At 40.2% G+C, this 17211-nt stretch overlaps 1 protein-coding gene across 1 annotated transcript in view; it reads right to left on the minus strand.

The window, feature by feature from the left end:
- The window catches only part of ZGRF1 (zinc finger GRF-type containing 1), an 84899-nt gene that overhangs the window by 46062 nt on the left and 21626 nt on the right, over positions 1-17211 (minus strand). Inside the window, exons 7-10 of the mRNA XM_033215026.1 lie at positions 14670-14734; positions 10919-10969; positions 7571-7654; positions 4439-4612 (exon numbers count right to left, since the gene is read on the minus strand). Coding sequence (XP_033070917.1) covers positions 4439-4612; positions 7571-7654; positions 10919-10969; positions 14670-14734 — 374 coding nt within the window. The remainder of the gene's footprint in view (positions 1-4438; positions 4613-7570; positions 7655-10918; positions 10970-14669; positions 14735-17211) is intronic.

Raw genomic sequence — 17211 nt, forward strand, 5'->3', positions numbered from 1 at the left:
TCTTACAAAGTCCTATGCAGCCCTACCTGATCAGCCCCTTACCTCCTGGTTAACCTCACTGCCTATCAACCTCCCCCTCATTCATTCCATGGCAGCCTCCTTGCTGTACTACACACCAGCCATCATTCTTCTGCCCCAAAACCTTTGCTCTTGCTATTCCCTGTGCCTGGAATGCCTTTTCCCTAGATACCTGCATGGCTCTCTCCCTCTCTTCACTCAGATCTTGACTCCAGTGTCATCTTATCAGACAGGCTTACCTTGCCTAAAATAGAACTCCATCCCATGTGTACTCCCTATCCCCCTACATACCAGTGTCATTCTTCAGAGCACTTAAGACACTCTGAGGTGCTGTATATTTATTTTCTGTCTCCTTTAACCAGAATGTAAGTTCTGTGAGGGAAAGATTGTGCCTTATTCACAAGCCTATCTCTAGACCAAGAACAGCGTAACATACAGGCATTGCTCAAGAAATATTTGTCAGGCCGGGTGCGGTGGCTCAAGCCTGTAATCCCAGCACTTTGGGAGGCCGAGAGCGGCGGATCACGAGGTCAGGAGATCGAGACCATCCAGGCTAACACGGTGAAACCCCGTCTCTAGTAAAAAACACAAAAAACTAGCCGGGTGGGGTGGCGGGCGCCTGTAGTCCCAGCTACTCAGGAGGCTGAGGCAGGAGAATGGCGTGAACCTGGGAGGCGGAGCTTGCAGTGAGCTGAGATCCAGCCACTGCACTCCAGCCTGGGCGACAGAGTGAGACTCCGTCTCAAAAAAAAAAAAAAAAAAAAACAAAAAAAAGAAATATTTGTCAAATGAGTGATTAAATATGCTTATCTTTTAACGAGTTTGCTACATACATGGTCTCCACTTTCTTACCTCTCATTCATTCCTTTTTGCTGTTGTTGTTGTTTTTTGAAACCAAGTCTCACTCTGTTGCCCAGGCTGGAGTGTAGTGGCATGATCTCGGCTCGCTGCAACCTCTACCTACCAGGTATAAGCAATTCCTGTGCCTCAGGCTCCTGACTAGCTGGGACTACAGCTAATTTTTGTGTTTTCCGTAGAGACAGGGTTTCACCATGTTGACCAGGCTGGTCTCAAACTTCTGACCTCAGGTGATCCACCCGACTTGGCCTCCCAAAGGGCTGGGATTACAGCTGTGAGCCACCACGCCAGGCCTCATTCACTCTTTAAATGACTCTAAACTAATTCTTACCCTATTTCATTGAAATTGTTCTTGCCAAGGTCACCATTGCTAAATGAAATGGACATATTTCTGTCCTCATTTTATTGGGTGTCTCAATAATAATTCACATAACTAACTCCATCCCAATTCTTGATACAAATAAAACCCATTCTCTTCTCTCTCTATGCTCTCTTTAAATGAACCCACCCATTCTTATTGCTTTAAACTTTTCTTTGTGCAAATGACTGCACAAATATCTCCTCTAAATCAGACCCATGTACCCAACTTCTTACGTAGCATCTCTATTTTAGACGGTCTCACAAGTATTCCTTATTTATTCGTATGTATTCACCAAACCTGCTCCTCCCTGCTACAGAGAGAATTATGTACCCACAAAAATGTGTATGTTGAAGCTGTAACCTCCAATGTGATTATATTTGAAGACATGGCCTTTAGGAGACAATTAGGGTTAAATGAGGTCATAAGGGTGGGGCCCTTACTCAACTGAATTAGTTTCCTTACAAAGAGAGACAACAAAGATTTCTCTCTCTCTCTCTCTCTCTTCAAATGCACACAAAAAAAGGACACATAACAAGGGAGAAGGCAGCTATCTGTAAGCCATGAAGAGAGGCTCATGAGAAATAGAATTGGCTGGAACCTTGATCTTGGACTTCCAGCTTTCAGACTGTGAGAAAATTAAGTTCTGTTGTTTAAGTCATCTAGCCTGTGGTAATTTGTTATGGCAACCCTAGCAAACTAATACAGTTCCCCATCTTGCTTTACTCAATGAAAATTGCCTCAGTCTGCCCAATTGTTTTTCTTCTCCCTTTCTTTCACTCTACTCCTTACATTTAATCCAGTAACATCCATGATTCTACCTCCAAGATTTGTCTTAAACCCATCAACTCCCAACAATTTGGGAAGCTGAGGCAGGAGGATTGTTTGAGCCCAGGAGTTCAAAACCAGCAGCAACCTGGTGAAACCCCATCTCTTAAAAAAAAAATTTAAAAATTAGCTAGGCAGCCAGGAGTGGTGGCTGATGCCTGTAATCCCAGACCTTTGGGAGGCCAAGGCAGGCAGATCACTTGAGAACAGCCTGGCCAACATAGCAAATTGTTAAGCTAGTTCTAAATGTATATGCAACATACTAAAAATACAAAAAATTAGCCAGGCATGGTGGCGCATGCCTGTAGTCCCAGCTACTCGGGAGGCTGAGGCAGAAGAATTGCTTGAACCTAGGAGGCAGAGGTTGCCGTGAGCTGAGATCACACCACTGTACTCCAGTCTGAGTGACAGAGCAAGACCTTGTCTAAAAAAAATTAGCTGGGCATAGTGGTGGGAACATGTAGTCCCAGCTACTCGAGAGTCTGAGGCAGGAGGATTGCTTGATTCCAAGAAGTTGAGGCTGCAGTGACCCATGTTCATGCACTGCACTCCAGCCTGGGTAACAGAGTTAAGACTCTGTTTCCAAAAACAACAAAAAAAGACAAACTGATTCATCAAAGATACCACTAAGAGTGAAAAAGTACGTAAGGGTCAGGAAAGATATTTGCAAAGCATACAACTGACAATGAGTATGTATCCAATTATATAAAGAATTCCAGAAAGTTTTTTAAAAGATAAGCACATCAATAAAAAAATGAGGAAGAGGCCAGGCCTGGTGGCTCATGCTTGTAATCCCAGTATTTTGAGAGGCCAAGGCAGGCAGATCACCTGAGGTCAGGAGTTTGAGACCAGCCTGACCAACAAGGAGAAACCCCATGTCTACTAAAAATACAAAATTAGCCAGGCGAAGTGGCACATGCCTGTAATCCCAGGTACTCGGGAGGCTAAGGCAGGAGAATTCGTTTGAACCCAGGAGGCAGAGGTTGCGGTGAGTCGAGATCACGCCATTGCACTCCAGTCTGGGCAACAAGAACAAAACTGCGTCTCAAAAAAAAAAGGAAGAAAGCCAAACAGGCACTACATCAAAGAGGATAAAGAGATGGCCAATAGGCATACAAAAAAGGTCCCAACCTCACTATCAGGCAGGAAAATGCAAATTAAAATTACAACTGAAGTACCAGTATATACCCACCAGAACAGCTAAAATTGAAAACCAAAAACAGTCAGCATCAAGTGTTGGTAAAGATGTAGAGTGATGGGGACTCTCATACACTCCTAATGGAGATGTAAATTATAAATGCCACTTTGGAAACCAGTTTGGCATTCTGTACTAAAAGTAAATATATCCTATCCAGTGACTCAATGATGCTACTCCTGGGTAATATAACCAACAGAAGTATCTCACGTGTGTGTGTATATGTACATGTTCATGATGGTACTTGAATGTTCACAGCAGCAGTATCTGTAATAGTCCCTAAACACAAATAACATGAACATCTGAAGAATGGATAAATTGGGATACATTTATGCAACAGAATACTATACCAGCAATTAAAATGAATACATTATAGCCATAGGCAACAACATAAATGAATTTCAAAACTGCAATATTAAACAAAAGAGGGCAGACACAAAGAATACACTGTGTATGATTCTATTTATATAAAGTTTTAAAGCAAAACTAATAGATGGTTACAAGTCAAGACAGTGGATATCTTAGGGAAAAGGGTAGTGACTGAAAAGGGGCAGAAGGAGAGCTTGTTGGATGCTGATAATGCTCTATTTGTTAAAGGTGGAGGTTATATGAGTATGTTTACTTTGTGGTGATTTACTTATTTGCTGTATGTATTATGCTTATTATGCTTTTTTTCTTTATTTCTTCTAATACGTATTATGCTTTAGTAAAAAGGGAAATTAAAAAAAAATCTCTTTGATGAACACTGTTTCAAATACATGCTTATCATTCTCATCTCATGACCTCTACTTTCATCCCCAGAAATCTGCCTTTGGTAGCAACTAGAGGTACTCAGTGTCATATTTAAAGACAGAAGGGGAATATCAGAAGAAAAAAAATCTATTAGATGTTAAACAGATGAGTATTTCTCTGTGTAATCTACCTGTTTGCTTTTATCATGAATTCCTAGTCTTCTCTGAAGTGAAAAGTAATCTACTAAACTCCCAATCCTAAAAAGGTAATATATCTTTCAAGTAAAATACTTTTGTTATATAGTTTTACTTGAGATATTTTGCTTCTTGTCAATTTACTGTACTCCTTTTTAACTTATAACTGTACAAACAACTATATTATTTTTACAAAATGTAGTATTAACAGAAAGAAAATGATTTGGCAAAATGCAACTATAAAAATATTTTTACCTGCAAGAAGCCAATCTGCATACACGTGCTAGGTAACTCTGGTGTCTCTGTCATAAAGTTTTCATACTCAGTGCTGTCTGGAAACTGACTGCATCCTAGCTGTGAGTTGTGTCCTCTGACCATTACACCACTAGTAGCTGATCCTTTTACTTGATGTCCTTGAAACTCAACAGGCTACAGATAAATCATTAAAAATAAGAACTGCATAACTATATATTGACACATATATTCACAAAGTAAACACACAGAACATAATACCTAATTCACTTTTTATAACAGGAATTATTGTAAATAATTACCAGGAACTAATGCTGAAAACCAGGAAATTCTCCTATTATCCTAAAACATATGTATCGGTAACAAATTCAAAGGGCATTGATTTAACTGCATTTAACTTCAACATTAAAAAGTATGATTTAGGCTGGGCATGGTGGCTCACGTCTGTAATTCCTGCACTTTGGGAGGCCAAGGTGGGTGGATCACTTGAGGTCAGGCATTAAAGATCAGCCTGACCAACACTATCTCTACTAAAAATATAAAAAATTAGCCAGGCGTGGTGGTAGGCACCTGTATCCCAGCCACTCGGGAGGCTGAGGCCAGAGAATTGCTTGAACCAAGGAGGCAGAGGTTGCAGTGAGCCAACTTCACACCACTGTACTCCAGCCTGGGTGACATAGAGAGACTCCGTATCAAAAAAAAAAAAAAAAAAAGTATGATTCATAGCCAATGAGGGGGAAAAAATGAATAAGTATAATTTTATTATAATCATAAAGATGAGGCCGGGCGCGGTGGCTCAAGCCTGTAATCCCAGCACTTTGGGAGGCCGAGACGGGCGGATCACGAGGTCAGGAGATCGAGACCATCCTGGCTAATACGGCGAAACCCCGTCTCTACTAAAAAATACAAAAAAAAAACTAGCCGGGCGACGAGGCGGGCGCCTGTAGTCCCAGCTACTCGGGAGGCTGAGACAGGAGAATGGCGTGAACCCGGGAGGCGGAGCTTGCAGTGAGCTGAGAGCCGGCCACTGCACTCCAGCCTGGGCGACAGAGCGAGACTCCGTCTCAAAAAAAAAAAAAAAAAAAAAAAAAAAAAAAAAAAAAAAAAATCATAAAGATGAGTATAATAATGGGTAATTAAGCCAGAAATATTTAGTTGTTTCTCTATGCTTCCACTACATATTACACAACTATGCATTACATACAATACTGCATGTTATAGACTTACAACTTCATACTACAATGAAGTTTCTCCTTATTTCTATACTAACTGTACTGTAAGCCCCTTGAGAGCAGAGACTTTTTGCTTCATCTAGGTACCACCTATATTTAACAGTGTACTTGGTATACAGGAAGCAATCAATAAACAGCCAGTAACAGGGAAGAATGAGAAAGAACGCAAACAGCATTTCTCTTTACTTAGGGGTTTTGTAAAATATCAGGCTCAACTGCAGGATGGGTGGTGGACTCTCTGCCTCTCAGTAGAAAGATGTGACATCCTACTGCTCTGAGAGCAAAGGCCTAAGAGTGTGATTCCAATGTAGACATGTTCCTTAGAGAGGTTCTTTCACTCAGTCTGTTTTCAGGCTTCAGATGGCTTTCTCTGCTGCCCCCTGGGGGGTTCTAGGATTTTTACTCCATACAAAGTAAAGCCTACCCAAAATGTGGAAAAATAAGACTGATAAGAGAGTCAAAGGAATGTAGATAAAGGATTAATTCATTTTTAACAGAATGACAGTAATATATAATTGAATATACTCATTCAAAAATGAAGAACTGTACATTACACATTTGAAAGAAAAATCTAATTTAAATGCCCTTTAATAGGACTTTGGTGGAAAATACTCTTCTGAATTTAAAAATAAACATTGTAATAAAAATGAGTCTCAACTGTCAAAGATTCTATATATTTCTGCTTCTGCTTTGTCTGATGGGTAATGTATACTCCCCATAAGGAAACAGGTACATTTCTTTCCTTTTTTGTTTTTGAGACAGAGTTTCGTTCTGTCACCCAGACTGGAGCGCAGTGGCACAATGCGCAGTTGGCTTACTGCAACCTCCACCTCCCAGGTTCAAGTGATTCTCATGCCTCAGCCTCCAGAATAGCTGGGACTACAGGTGTGTACCATCACACCTGGCTAGTTTTTGTATTTTTAGTAGAGACGGGGTTTTCCCATGTTGGCCAGGTTGGTCTTGAACTCCTGGCTTCAAGTGATCCACCTGCCTTGGCCCCCCAAAGTACTGGGATTACAGGTGTGAGCCACCATGCCTGGCCAAAATAGGCACCTTGCCTTCTATGCTGCCATGTAGATCTCTTCCAGAGGTGTATTGGGTTTTAGTAGTAGAACTGCTATTTACAAAACCCATCCATTTTTATGTTGTCGTCTTTGTTAATTTTTGACATAGAATAGGTAGCACTACTTAGAGCTTGGTTACATATACTTCTATATACTCAGAAGTATAAGTGGTAGAATAGACTATAGTAAGTTAAAGGGTATAAAGATACTCATTTTTTTCCCCACAGAGTATTCATTAATTGTACTCTACATGACTTTGTGTCCAACCCCCAGTGTATCCTATGTATGGAGGGATAATGTAAACACTGTATTATTGGTTCATTAGTAGTATAGAGAAAGTTCAAGACCAAAAAAGGGATCAGGAGTCATTAGTTTTTCTTGTTCTTAAAACCATTTATTAGGCCGGGCGCGGTGGCTCAAGCCTGTAATCCCAGCACTTTGGGAGGCCGAGATGGGTAGATCATGAGGTCAGGAGATCGAGACCATCCTGGCTAACACGGTGAAACCCTGTCTCTACAAAAAAAAATACAAAAAACTAGCCGGGCGAGGTGGCGGGCGCCTGTAGTCCCAGCTACTGGGGAGGCTGAGGCAGGAGAATGGCATAAACCCAGGAGGCGGAGCTTGCAGTGAGCTGATATCCGGCCACTGCACTCCAGCCTGGGCGACAGAGCGAGACTCCATCTCAAAAAAAAAAGAAAAACCATTTATTATGCTACTAATCTTCTGCCTGTGAAAACTCTGATAGTTTAGTTGTTGTTATTGTTTTTTTAAAAAAAAAAAAGAAAAAAGAAAAGAAAATATAGTTGGTTCAAGAAATTGATGTTCTTCACAAATTTTACCTTAGGGTCACAGGTTTTTCTCTCTATTTGTTTAGGAATAACAGCTAGAAAAGCAGTCTCTTCTTTACTTCCCAAGGAAGAGAACTAGGATAAAATACCAGTAAGTTATCTAGTTAGCTAGAATAGTTTCACAGGTGGTTCATGATATTGATGGGAAAATAATTACAAAACAAGTTTGCCCTGTGAAAACACACTTGCCATCACTATCTTGCTTCTCTCTACACACACATACAAGCTATCTCTCCCTGGCAAAGGAGTACTTTAGCAAGTAAGTCACTATGCTAATTAATTTTAAAACTTAGCATGTTAGAAAATTCTGATTTTAAATTTTTAATTAAATCTTTGAACACTAGAAAAAAATGCCAGGTACAGCCGGGTGCAGTGGCTTATGCCTGTAATCCCAGCACTTTGGGAGGTCAAGGCAGGCGGATCACCTCAGGTCGGGAGTTCAAGACCAGCCTGACCAACATGGAGAAATCTCGTCTCTACTAAAAATACAAAATTAGCCAGGCGTAGTGGCATGTGCCTGTAATCCCAGCTACTAGGGAGGCTGAGGCAGGAGAATTGCTTGAACCCTTGAGGCGGAGATTCTGGTGAGCTGAGATCATGCTATTGTCCAGCCTGGCCAACAAAAGCAAAACTCCATCTCAAAAAAAAAAAAAAGAAAAAAATTCCAGGTACATAATAAATCACCTGTCAAACCTAATACTATGTTAATGCAGATCATCTATTTTAAAATGAGCAAGAAATGAAAGGAAGAAAAATTAAAAACGTGCAATTGACTATTTGAAGAATGAATCATCTCCTAGCAATCACAAAACACATGATACTGACAACAGCAACAAGTCATTTTTAGTTCATCAAGTAATATACAAAATAACCATAACTTTTCATATGACTTGGACAAAGAAAATGAATTCAACTACAAAAGCAATTGTTTAAATGTTTAACAAATACAGAGAAAAAACACTTTCCCAATAGACTGAAGAGGTAAACTAGTATATTTCTTCAAATGGTCACTTTCCTTTAATAACACTTATATATAAGCACAACTGCCAACCAATTAGCTCTTAAAAATATTCAACCTATATTTCAGAATTAGAATTTTCTTTTCCCTTTTTTTAGAGACAGGGTCTTGTTCTGTCACCCAGGCTGGACTGCAAGTGGCACAATCGTTGCTCACTGCAGCCTTGACCTCTGGGATCAAGTAATCCTCCTGCTTCAACCTCCTGAGTAACTGGGATTACAGGCATGTGCCACCACGCCACCTAATTATTTTTATTTAAAAAAATTTTTTTAGAGATGGCGTCTCGCTGTATTGCCCAGACTGATCTCAAACTCCTGGCCTCAAATGATACTCCTGTCTTGGCTTCCCAAAGTGTTGGGATTACTGGTGTGAGCCACTGTGCCAAGCCAGAATTACAATTTTCCAATATACAGTTTTCAAAATTAATTAGCATACTACTTTCTCTGCTGGAATAGTTCTTTTGCAATGTGTAGTTAATTATACTTTTAAAAATGAGGCAGAAGTGGCATTAAGGGTATCTTCAAAGAACACGCTGTTTTCAAAGTTCCTTCTATCACCAACATACATACAGAAGTTGTTTCAGAGAGTTGTAGTAAGAAGAGCCATTATAAGCCGGGAACATGCCTATAATCCCAGCACTTTGGGAGGCAGAGGTTGGAGGATCACTTGAGGCCAGGAGTTTGAGACCAGCCTGAACAATATAGTCAGACTCCATCTCTACAAAATAAAAAAATAAAAAATAATTATCCAGCCATAGTACTGTGCACCTGTGGTCCCAGTTACTTGGGAGGCTGGAGGAGGATGGCTTGAGCACTGGAGGTCAAGGCTGCAGTGAGCTGTGACTGTGCCACTGCACTCTAGTCTGGGTGACAGAGTAAGAACCCATCTGAAAAAAGAAAAAAAGAGCCATCACAAAAATACTAATGTACCCCTATTTTAAAGCTAAAAACAGATTTAAATAATTTTTATTGCAAAAGATTATTGAGACCTTTTCATTACTGTGGGATGACAGCATATTTTTATTGTCTTGTTAAGAAGAGGGGGATCACACTGTGTCACATTGTGTGGTCCAGGCTGGACTCTATCTTCTCAGCTCAAACGATCCTCCTGCCTCAGCCTCCTAAGTTACTGGGATTACAGGCACAGGCCACTGCTCCTGGTTTTAACAGACTTTCAAAAAATACGTGATATTTAAGTGGCAACTTATTCTAAGGGAAAAAATAGTGATAGTGATACCTGTACTTTACACTTTGTGATACCTGTCCTTAAAAAATTTTAAACCTAGGCCAGGTGTGGTGGCTCACGCCTATAATCCCAGCACTTTGGGAGGCCGAGGCAGGCAGATTGCCTGAGGTGGGGAGTTCGAGATCAGCCTGACCAACATGGAGAAACCCCATCTCTACTAAAAAACTACAAAATTAGTGAGGCGTGGTGGTGCATGCCTGTCATCCCAGCTACTCAGAAGGCTGAGGGAGAAGAATTGCTTGAACCTGGGAGGCGGAGGTTGCGGTGAGCTGAGATCGTGCCATTGCACTCCCGCCTGGGTGACAAGAGTGAAACTCTGTCTCAAAAAAAAAAAAAAATTAAGCCTTATTTTTCCAAGTGAAAAAAAGACAAAAATGTGATCATTTGTAAGCTAAATTTTGTAGTTGCCAATTGTTTATAATTTTATATGTGTAATATTGTTACATAAGAATGAAAAATGGCAAGTAACCATAATACAGGTGTTTTCATTTTATTTTGTTCTGTTTTAGGGAACAGAGCTGTAGGGGTAATTGTCAATGACTCATGGGTTTGGTAATGTTTGCAAGTCTGCAAACTAACTTCATGGTAAATAATTTGTTATTTAACCAAATTATATTGATCATATAGTACATTTATACTAAATGAATATCACTACAAATGATTTCAAAAACTGACAATATATAATACAAACTTATATTTATTTATAAACTTAAAATTACACGCCATACCTATATATACAAATATAATTTGGCTAATTTTTTTTTTTTTTTGATACAGAGTCTTACTCTGTCGCCCAGGCTGGAGTGCAGTGGTGTCATATCGGCTCACTGTAAGCTCTGCCTCCCGGGTTCACGCCATTCTCCTGCCTCAGCCTTTGGAGTAGCTGGGACTACAGGTACTTGCCACCACGCCCAGCAAATTTTTTGTAGGTTGGTAGAGACGGGGTTTCACCATGTTAGCCAGGATGGTCTCGATCTCCTGACCTCATGATCCACCCGCCTCAGCCTCCCAAAGTGCTGGGATTACAGGCGTGAGCCACCGTGTCTAGTGGCTAATTTATATTTTAAATAACTTACCTGCAAAGACTGAAGTGGTTCACTTAGTTCAACTTCATCTTCTTTTAGTATCTTAGGAAGAGAATATTAATTTAGATAAACCAATAGGCAATAATAATTTAGAAAACAAAAATATAAATTTCGGTTAGACTTAAGAAATACTAGGGCCGGGCGTGGTAGCTCACGCCTGTAATCCTAGCACTTTGGGATGCTGAGATGGGCGGATCACCTGAGGTCAGGAGTTCAAGACCAACCTGGCCAACATGGTGAAACCCTGTCTCTACTAAAAACACAAAAATTAGCTGGGTGTGGTGGCGCATCCCAGCTACTCAGAAGGCTGAGGTAGGAGAATCGCTTGAACCCGGGAGGAGGAGGGTGTAGTGGGCCAAGATTGCGCCACTGCACTACAGTCTGGGCGACAACAGTGAGACTCCGTCTCACAAAGAAAAAAAAAAAGAAATACTAGAACACCATCACTAATATGAAATAAAAACTGGCCAGGCATTGTGGCTCATACCTCTAACCCCAACACTTTAGAGGCTGGGGTTGGAGGACTGCTTGAGCCCATGAGTTTGAGACTAGCCTGGGGAATACAGTGAAACCCCATCTCTACAAAAAATACAAAAGTTGCTTATGTGCTGGCATGCACCTGTAGTCCCAGCTACTCAGGAGGCTGAGGCAGGAGAATGGCTTGAGCCCACGAGGTCAAGGCTGCAGGAGCCAATCACGCTACTGCAGTCCAGCCTGGGCAACAGAGCAATAACCCGTCTCAGAAAAAAATAAATACATAAAAAGTAAAATCCTGATAAAACAGTATTGTCACTTAGCAAGAATTTAAAAAGCTTGGAAGGGTACTAGTAAAAATGAAGTAAAATAAATATTCTAATTGTAAAACATTACAATTTTTATATTTGAAAATGTCATGGCCAGACACAGTGGCTCATGCATGTAATCCCAGCACTTTGGGAGGCCAAGGCAGGCGGATTACCTGAAGTCAGGAGTTCGAGACCAGCCTGGCAAACATGGCAAAACCCCGTCTCTACTAAAAATACAAAAATTAGCTGGCGCATGGTGGCGTGTGCCTGTAGTCCCAACTTCCAGGAGGCTAAGGCAGGAGAATCGCTTGAACCCAGGAGGCAGAGTTTGCAGTGAGCCGAGATTGCACCACTGCATTCCAGCCTGGGCAATAGAGCAAGACTCTGTCGCAAAAAAAACAAAGAAAAGAAAATATCGGCCGGGCGCTGTGGCTCAAGCCTGTAATCCCAGCACTTTGGGAGGCCGAGGCAGGCGGATCACGAGGTCAGGAGATCGAGAGCCTCCTGGCTAACACGGTGAAACCCCGTCTCTACTAAAAAATACAAAAAACTAGCCGGGCGCGGTGGCGGGCGCCTGTAGTCCCAGCTACTCAGAGGCTGAGGCGGGAGAATGGCGTGAACCCGGGAGGCGGAGCTTGCAGTGAGCTGAGATCCGGCCACTGCACTCCAGCCTGGGCGACACAGCGAGACTCCATCTCAAAAAAATAAAAAAGTAAAAAAATAAAAAGAAAATATCAAGAACCCAAGAAAGAAAGTTGTTCCTAGCCTTCCAAATAATTACTTCTACTTCTGGAATCAAATCTAAGGAAAAAACTTAAAATGCAAACAATGATTTATGTGTAAAAACATTTATTTAAAGGGTTACTTATAATAGCAAAATGCTGGAAACTTTTTTTTTTTTCTTTTTTGAGACGGAGTCTGGCTCTGTCGCCCAGGCCAGAGTGCGGTGGCGGGATCTCAGCTCACTGCAAGCTCCGCCTCCCAGGTTCATCCCATTCTCCTGCCTCCGCCTCCCAAGTAGCTGGGACTACAGGCGCCCGCCTCGTCGCCCGGCTAGTTTTTTGTATTCTTTAGTAGAGACGGGGTTTTACCGTATTAGCCAGGATGGTCTCGATCTCCTGACCTTGTGATCCGCCCGTCTCGGCCTCCCAAAGTGCTGGGATTACAGGCTTGAGCCACCGCGCCCGGCCAATGCTGGAAATTATTTAAATGACCAAAACAGAGAACTATTTGTCCAAAGCACAAGACAGCCATAGGATGGATGGTAAATAACTTTTAAAAGGTATGTTTAAGAAGAATTATTAATAATGTGAGGTAATACGATGATATTAAGGGGAAAGGATATAAAACTATTTATATACATCAATCTAACCATTTTTTTTAACTGGACACACAAAAAAATCTGGAAACATTAATAAATATTCTGAGAAATAGGGTTTTATTTTTCTCTTCACTGTTTCCTATATTTAAAAAGAAAAAAATCAAGATTATTAAAAGGGGAAAAAAGGACCAGTAACATAGAAAATAAAGAAAGATATAAAAAGGAAGCAAGTGAGGCCAGGCCTAGTGGCTCATGCCTGTAATCCCAGCACTTTGGCAGCCTGAGGCGGGTGCATCACTTGAGGTCAGCAGTTGGAGACTAGCCTGGCCAACATGGTGAAACTCCGTCTCTACTAAAAATACAAAAATTAGCTGGGAGTGGTGGTGCACACCTGTAATCCCAGCTACTTGGGAGGCTGGGGCAGGAGAATCACTTGAACCTGGGAGGTAGAGGCTGCAGTGAGCCAAGATGGTGTCACTGCACTCCAGCCTGGGCAAAAGAGAGAGACTCCATCTCAAAAAAAAATAAAAACAAAAATAAAAAGGAGGCAAGTGAAACATTCTACTTGCTTTTGTTCCAAACAAGTCTGTAGAAAGACCAGTGCCATATAATGAAAGAAATGACCCTCCAGAAGTGCTAATGGCATCCCCATTGAGTTAGAAACAGTCATCTAGATTATTTATCCTAGAATTTCAATTCATCCTAATTAGAATTATTATTTTTTATATAACTACCATGGTTCCCAAACTGTGCAACAAGGTACTCTGAGGTGGCACAATGAACTCACAGGAGCTCCACAAGGTGTTTTACATGTAGGGAAACAGTATCACCTGACATCTGTCTGACACCTAATGAACTACTAACTCCAGGTCTGTTTCTATATAGATCTTGCTACATTTCTTTCGATGACATCACGCCTTTGTGAAGCTGAGTTCTGAGAAACTGCTTTGATAAAAAGCAATTATCATGAGAAAATCAATGTGTAACAAGAAATAAGGTGGTGTTATCTAATCTATTCCAAGGTTTGAGAAGTCGTATAGTGCCCAACAGAGGGACACATTCCATTAGTAACTGTGGGGTTTTTTTGGTTTTGTTTTTGTTTTTTTTGAGATGGAGTCTCACTCTTGTTGCCCAGACTGGAGTACAATGGTGTGATCTTGGCTCACTGCAACCTCCGCCTCCCAGGTTCAAGCGATTCTCCTGCCTCGACCTCCTGAGTAGCTGAGATTATAGGCACATGCCACCACGCCTGGCTAATTTTTGTATTTTCAGTAGAGATGGGGTTTCACCACATTGGCTAGACTGATCTCGAACTCCTCACCTCAGGTATCTGCCTGCCTCGGCCTCCCAAAGTGCTGGGATTACAGGCGTGAGCCCCTGCGCCGAGCCATGTAACTGTGTTTTTTAACAAACAAAATGCTAACATAGGAAATACTTGAGTTGCTTAATACTACTAACTACATAATAAACACAACTGTTAGGTATTTCTTCTGGCTGAGGAAGGCAATGAAAAAATTAGATACAGGAGGAGTCATGAACCAAGATAGCCTGGGACTATATTACTATAATTCTATTACAAATTATAGAAAGTTCTTATCAAAATAAAAGAACATATTCTTAGAGAAAAAACCTGTACCTGTTGAGAATCCTTGTGCAGATGAGGAGACTTTGGTGAAACTACTATAATAAATGGTTTCCTCACTGTAATGGAGAAAAGAAATAATCATGTCATTGTTATACATAGCAGTACTCTAAAATTTAACTTATTCCTAAAACTGAAGCAAGGAATATAACTTAAATTTTAAGATCAGACGATCTTGGTTAATTGTTCAATTTAGAAAGTAGCATTTGAGGATTCACTGTACTGTTCTGTTTAGACTAAAACATTTTTATGATAAAAATTTAAAAATATTTAAAATGAAAGCCTTTTTACTTCCTAAGTCAATAGTAGGAATGTTTCCTTGTACTCCTTTTTTACACTAATTAAAAAATAAATACTAACCCAATAGTTAATAACCTATGCTAAAAATGCTAAAAATGAAGTACTGGACAACTGTTAGGAACAAGAAAGTCAAGACTCCCAGTATACTGTTGCTATGTGCAAACATAGACAAGAAAAACCGAGTCAGGCATGGTGGCTCAAGGCTGTAATCCCAGCACTTTAGGAGGCCAAGGCAGGTAGATCACTTGAGGCCAGGATTTCAAGACCAGCGTGGCCAACATGGTGAGACCTTGTCTTTACTAAAAATACAAAAATTAACCAGACATGGTGGTGCACAACTGTAATCCCAGCTACTCGGGAAGCTGAGGCAGGAGAATCACTTGAACTCGGGAGGTGGAGGTTCCAGTGAACTAAGGTTGCGCCACTGCACTCCAGCCTGGGTGACAGTGAGACCATGTCTCAAACAAAAGAAAAAAGAAAAACAGCACTTCATGCTATTTCTAGTCTATCTTAAACCCATTTTTACTATGGCTTAAGAAAAAAATTCTATATTCTAAAAAATTCACTCAACAATTATTTTCCAAGTGCAGTGTGCCAAACACTAGGGAAACAGCAGTGAAGATGACAAAAAAAAATTCCATGAAAAAAGAGAGACACAAAAGACAAATAACTAAACCAGACAAATTCAGACTATGATACAAAAGGGTATCTCATTGAACAGTGATATGATACAGAACGATTTTTGATACAGGAATTAGAAAAGTTTCTCATGGAAAGTAACATTTAAGTTGAGACTTGAAGAAAAAATTCAGCTATGACAAGGGTAAAAGTGTTCGGGTAAAAGGCTGAATACAAAACAGCAGAAAACTTGGCAAGTCTGCAGAATGGAAAGGAGTGCAGGGTGGCTAGTTTTGCCACCTTATCAGGTATCCATTTAAAAATAGAATTTTTTTTCTTAAAAAAGTACATATTCAATCATCTCTCTCTTCTAAAATCACAAAAAGACTAATTTTAAGTGATAATTACGGCAAAAAATCATAGCTATAACTAGTGTAAACTTCATTTTTAGGCTATTGCTATTTATGATTTCATTATTTTCCTGCTAAAATTCAGAATAAAATAAAATAAACAATAATTTTGGAACTTGACATTTCTAAAGTTTTTTAAAAACACTGGATGAAAATTGATGTTGTTTTCCTTTACTGTCTTTGCTCCAGAAAAACATTCTAAATTAACATTTCTAAGCTATATACAATTATCTCACAACAAATTTAGAAATTTAACACTTCCACACATTCTAAATTGGTAGCAAAAGTTATTCTTCTCTAATTTTGCTTTAAATATCATAAAAGTACGTTATACTCTAGTGATTCAATCTTCTCAAACTGTCTCAAGCAACCAACTTAATTCTTTTTAGAGAAATATATTTATATCAAAAAAGCGAATTTAGTCGATCATTACTCATGGATTCTGCCTACTCCCTACAGTTTATTTGTAACCCCTAAATCAGTATTTGCTATACTTTCGTGGTCTTTGCAGACATACATAAAGCAGCAAAAAACGAATTGCCTGAAACGCATGTTCTCAAGGCAACATTCTGGCTTCTTGTTTTAGCTTATGTTGTAAACAATTATCTTTTTCATGGCCGTTTAGTGCCACATTTTTCATTTTTGTGCTATTTATTGGTAACTTCACTACTTAAAATGTCCCCAAAGAGGCCAGGTGCCGTGGCTCACATCTATAATCCCAGCACTTTGGGAGGCTGAGGTAGGCGGATCACCTGAGGTCAGTTCAAACCAGCCTGGCCAACATAGCGAAACCCCATCTCTAATAAAAAAATAAAAATTAGCTGGGTATGGGGGCACACGCCTGTAGTCCCAGCTCTTCGGGAAGCTGAAGTGGGAGAATTGCTTGAACCCAGGAGGCCGAGGTTGCAGTGAGCCAAGATCGCCCCACTGTACTCCAGCCCAGGCAATAAACTGAGACTCTGTGTCAAAAAAAAAAAAAAAAGTCCCCTAAGAATAGTGCTGTATAGTGTTCCCAAGGGCAAGACTGTGATATTCCTTATGAGTGTGTTAGGTAAGTTTTTTACAGGTAAGTTACATGGCTATTGGCTATGAGTTCAATGTTAATGAATCAATAATATATATTAAATAAGGTTCTTTAAGCAGAAACATACATAAAACAAGGTTATGTATTCACAAATTAATGAAAATGTTCTGACCACAGGCTTGCA

This window comes from Trachypithecus francoisi, unplaced genomic scaffold (assembly GCF_009764315.1).
Source record: "Trachypithecus francoisi isolate TF-2019V2 unplaced genomic scaffold, Tfra_2.0 Lachesis_group1, whole genome shotgun sequence".
NCBI lineage: Eukaryota > Metazoa > Chordata > Mammalia > Primates > Cercopithecidae > Trachypithecus > Trachypithecus francoisi.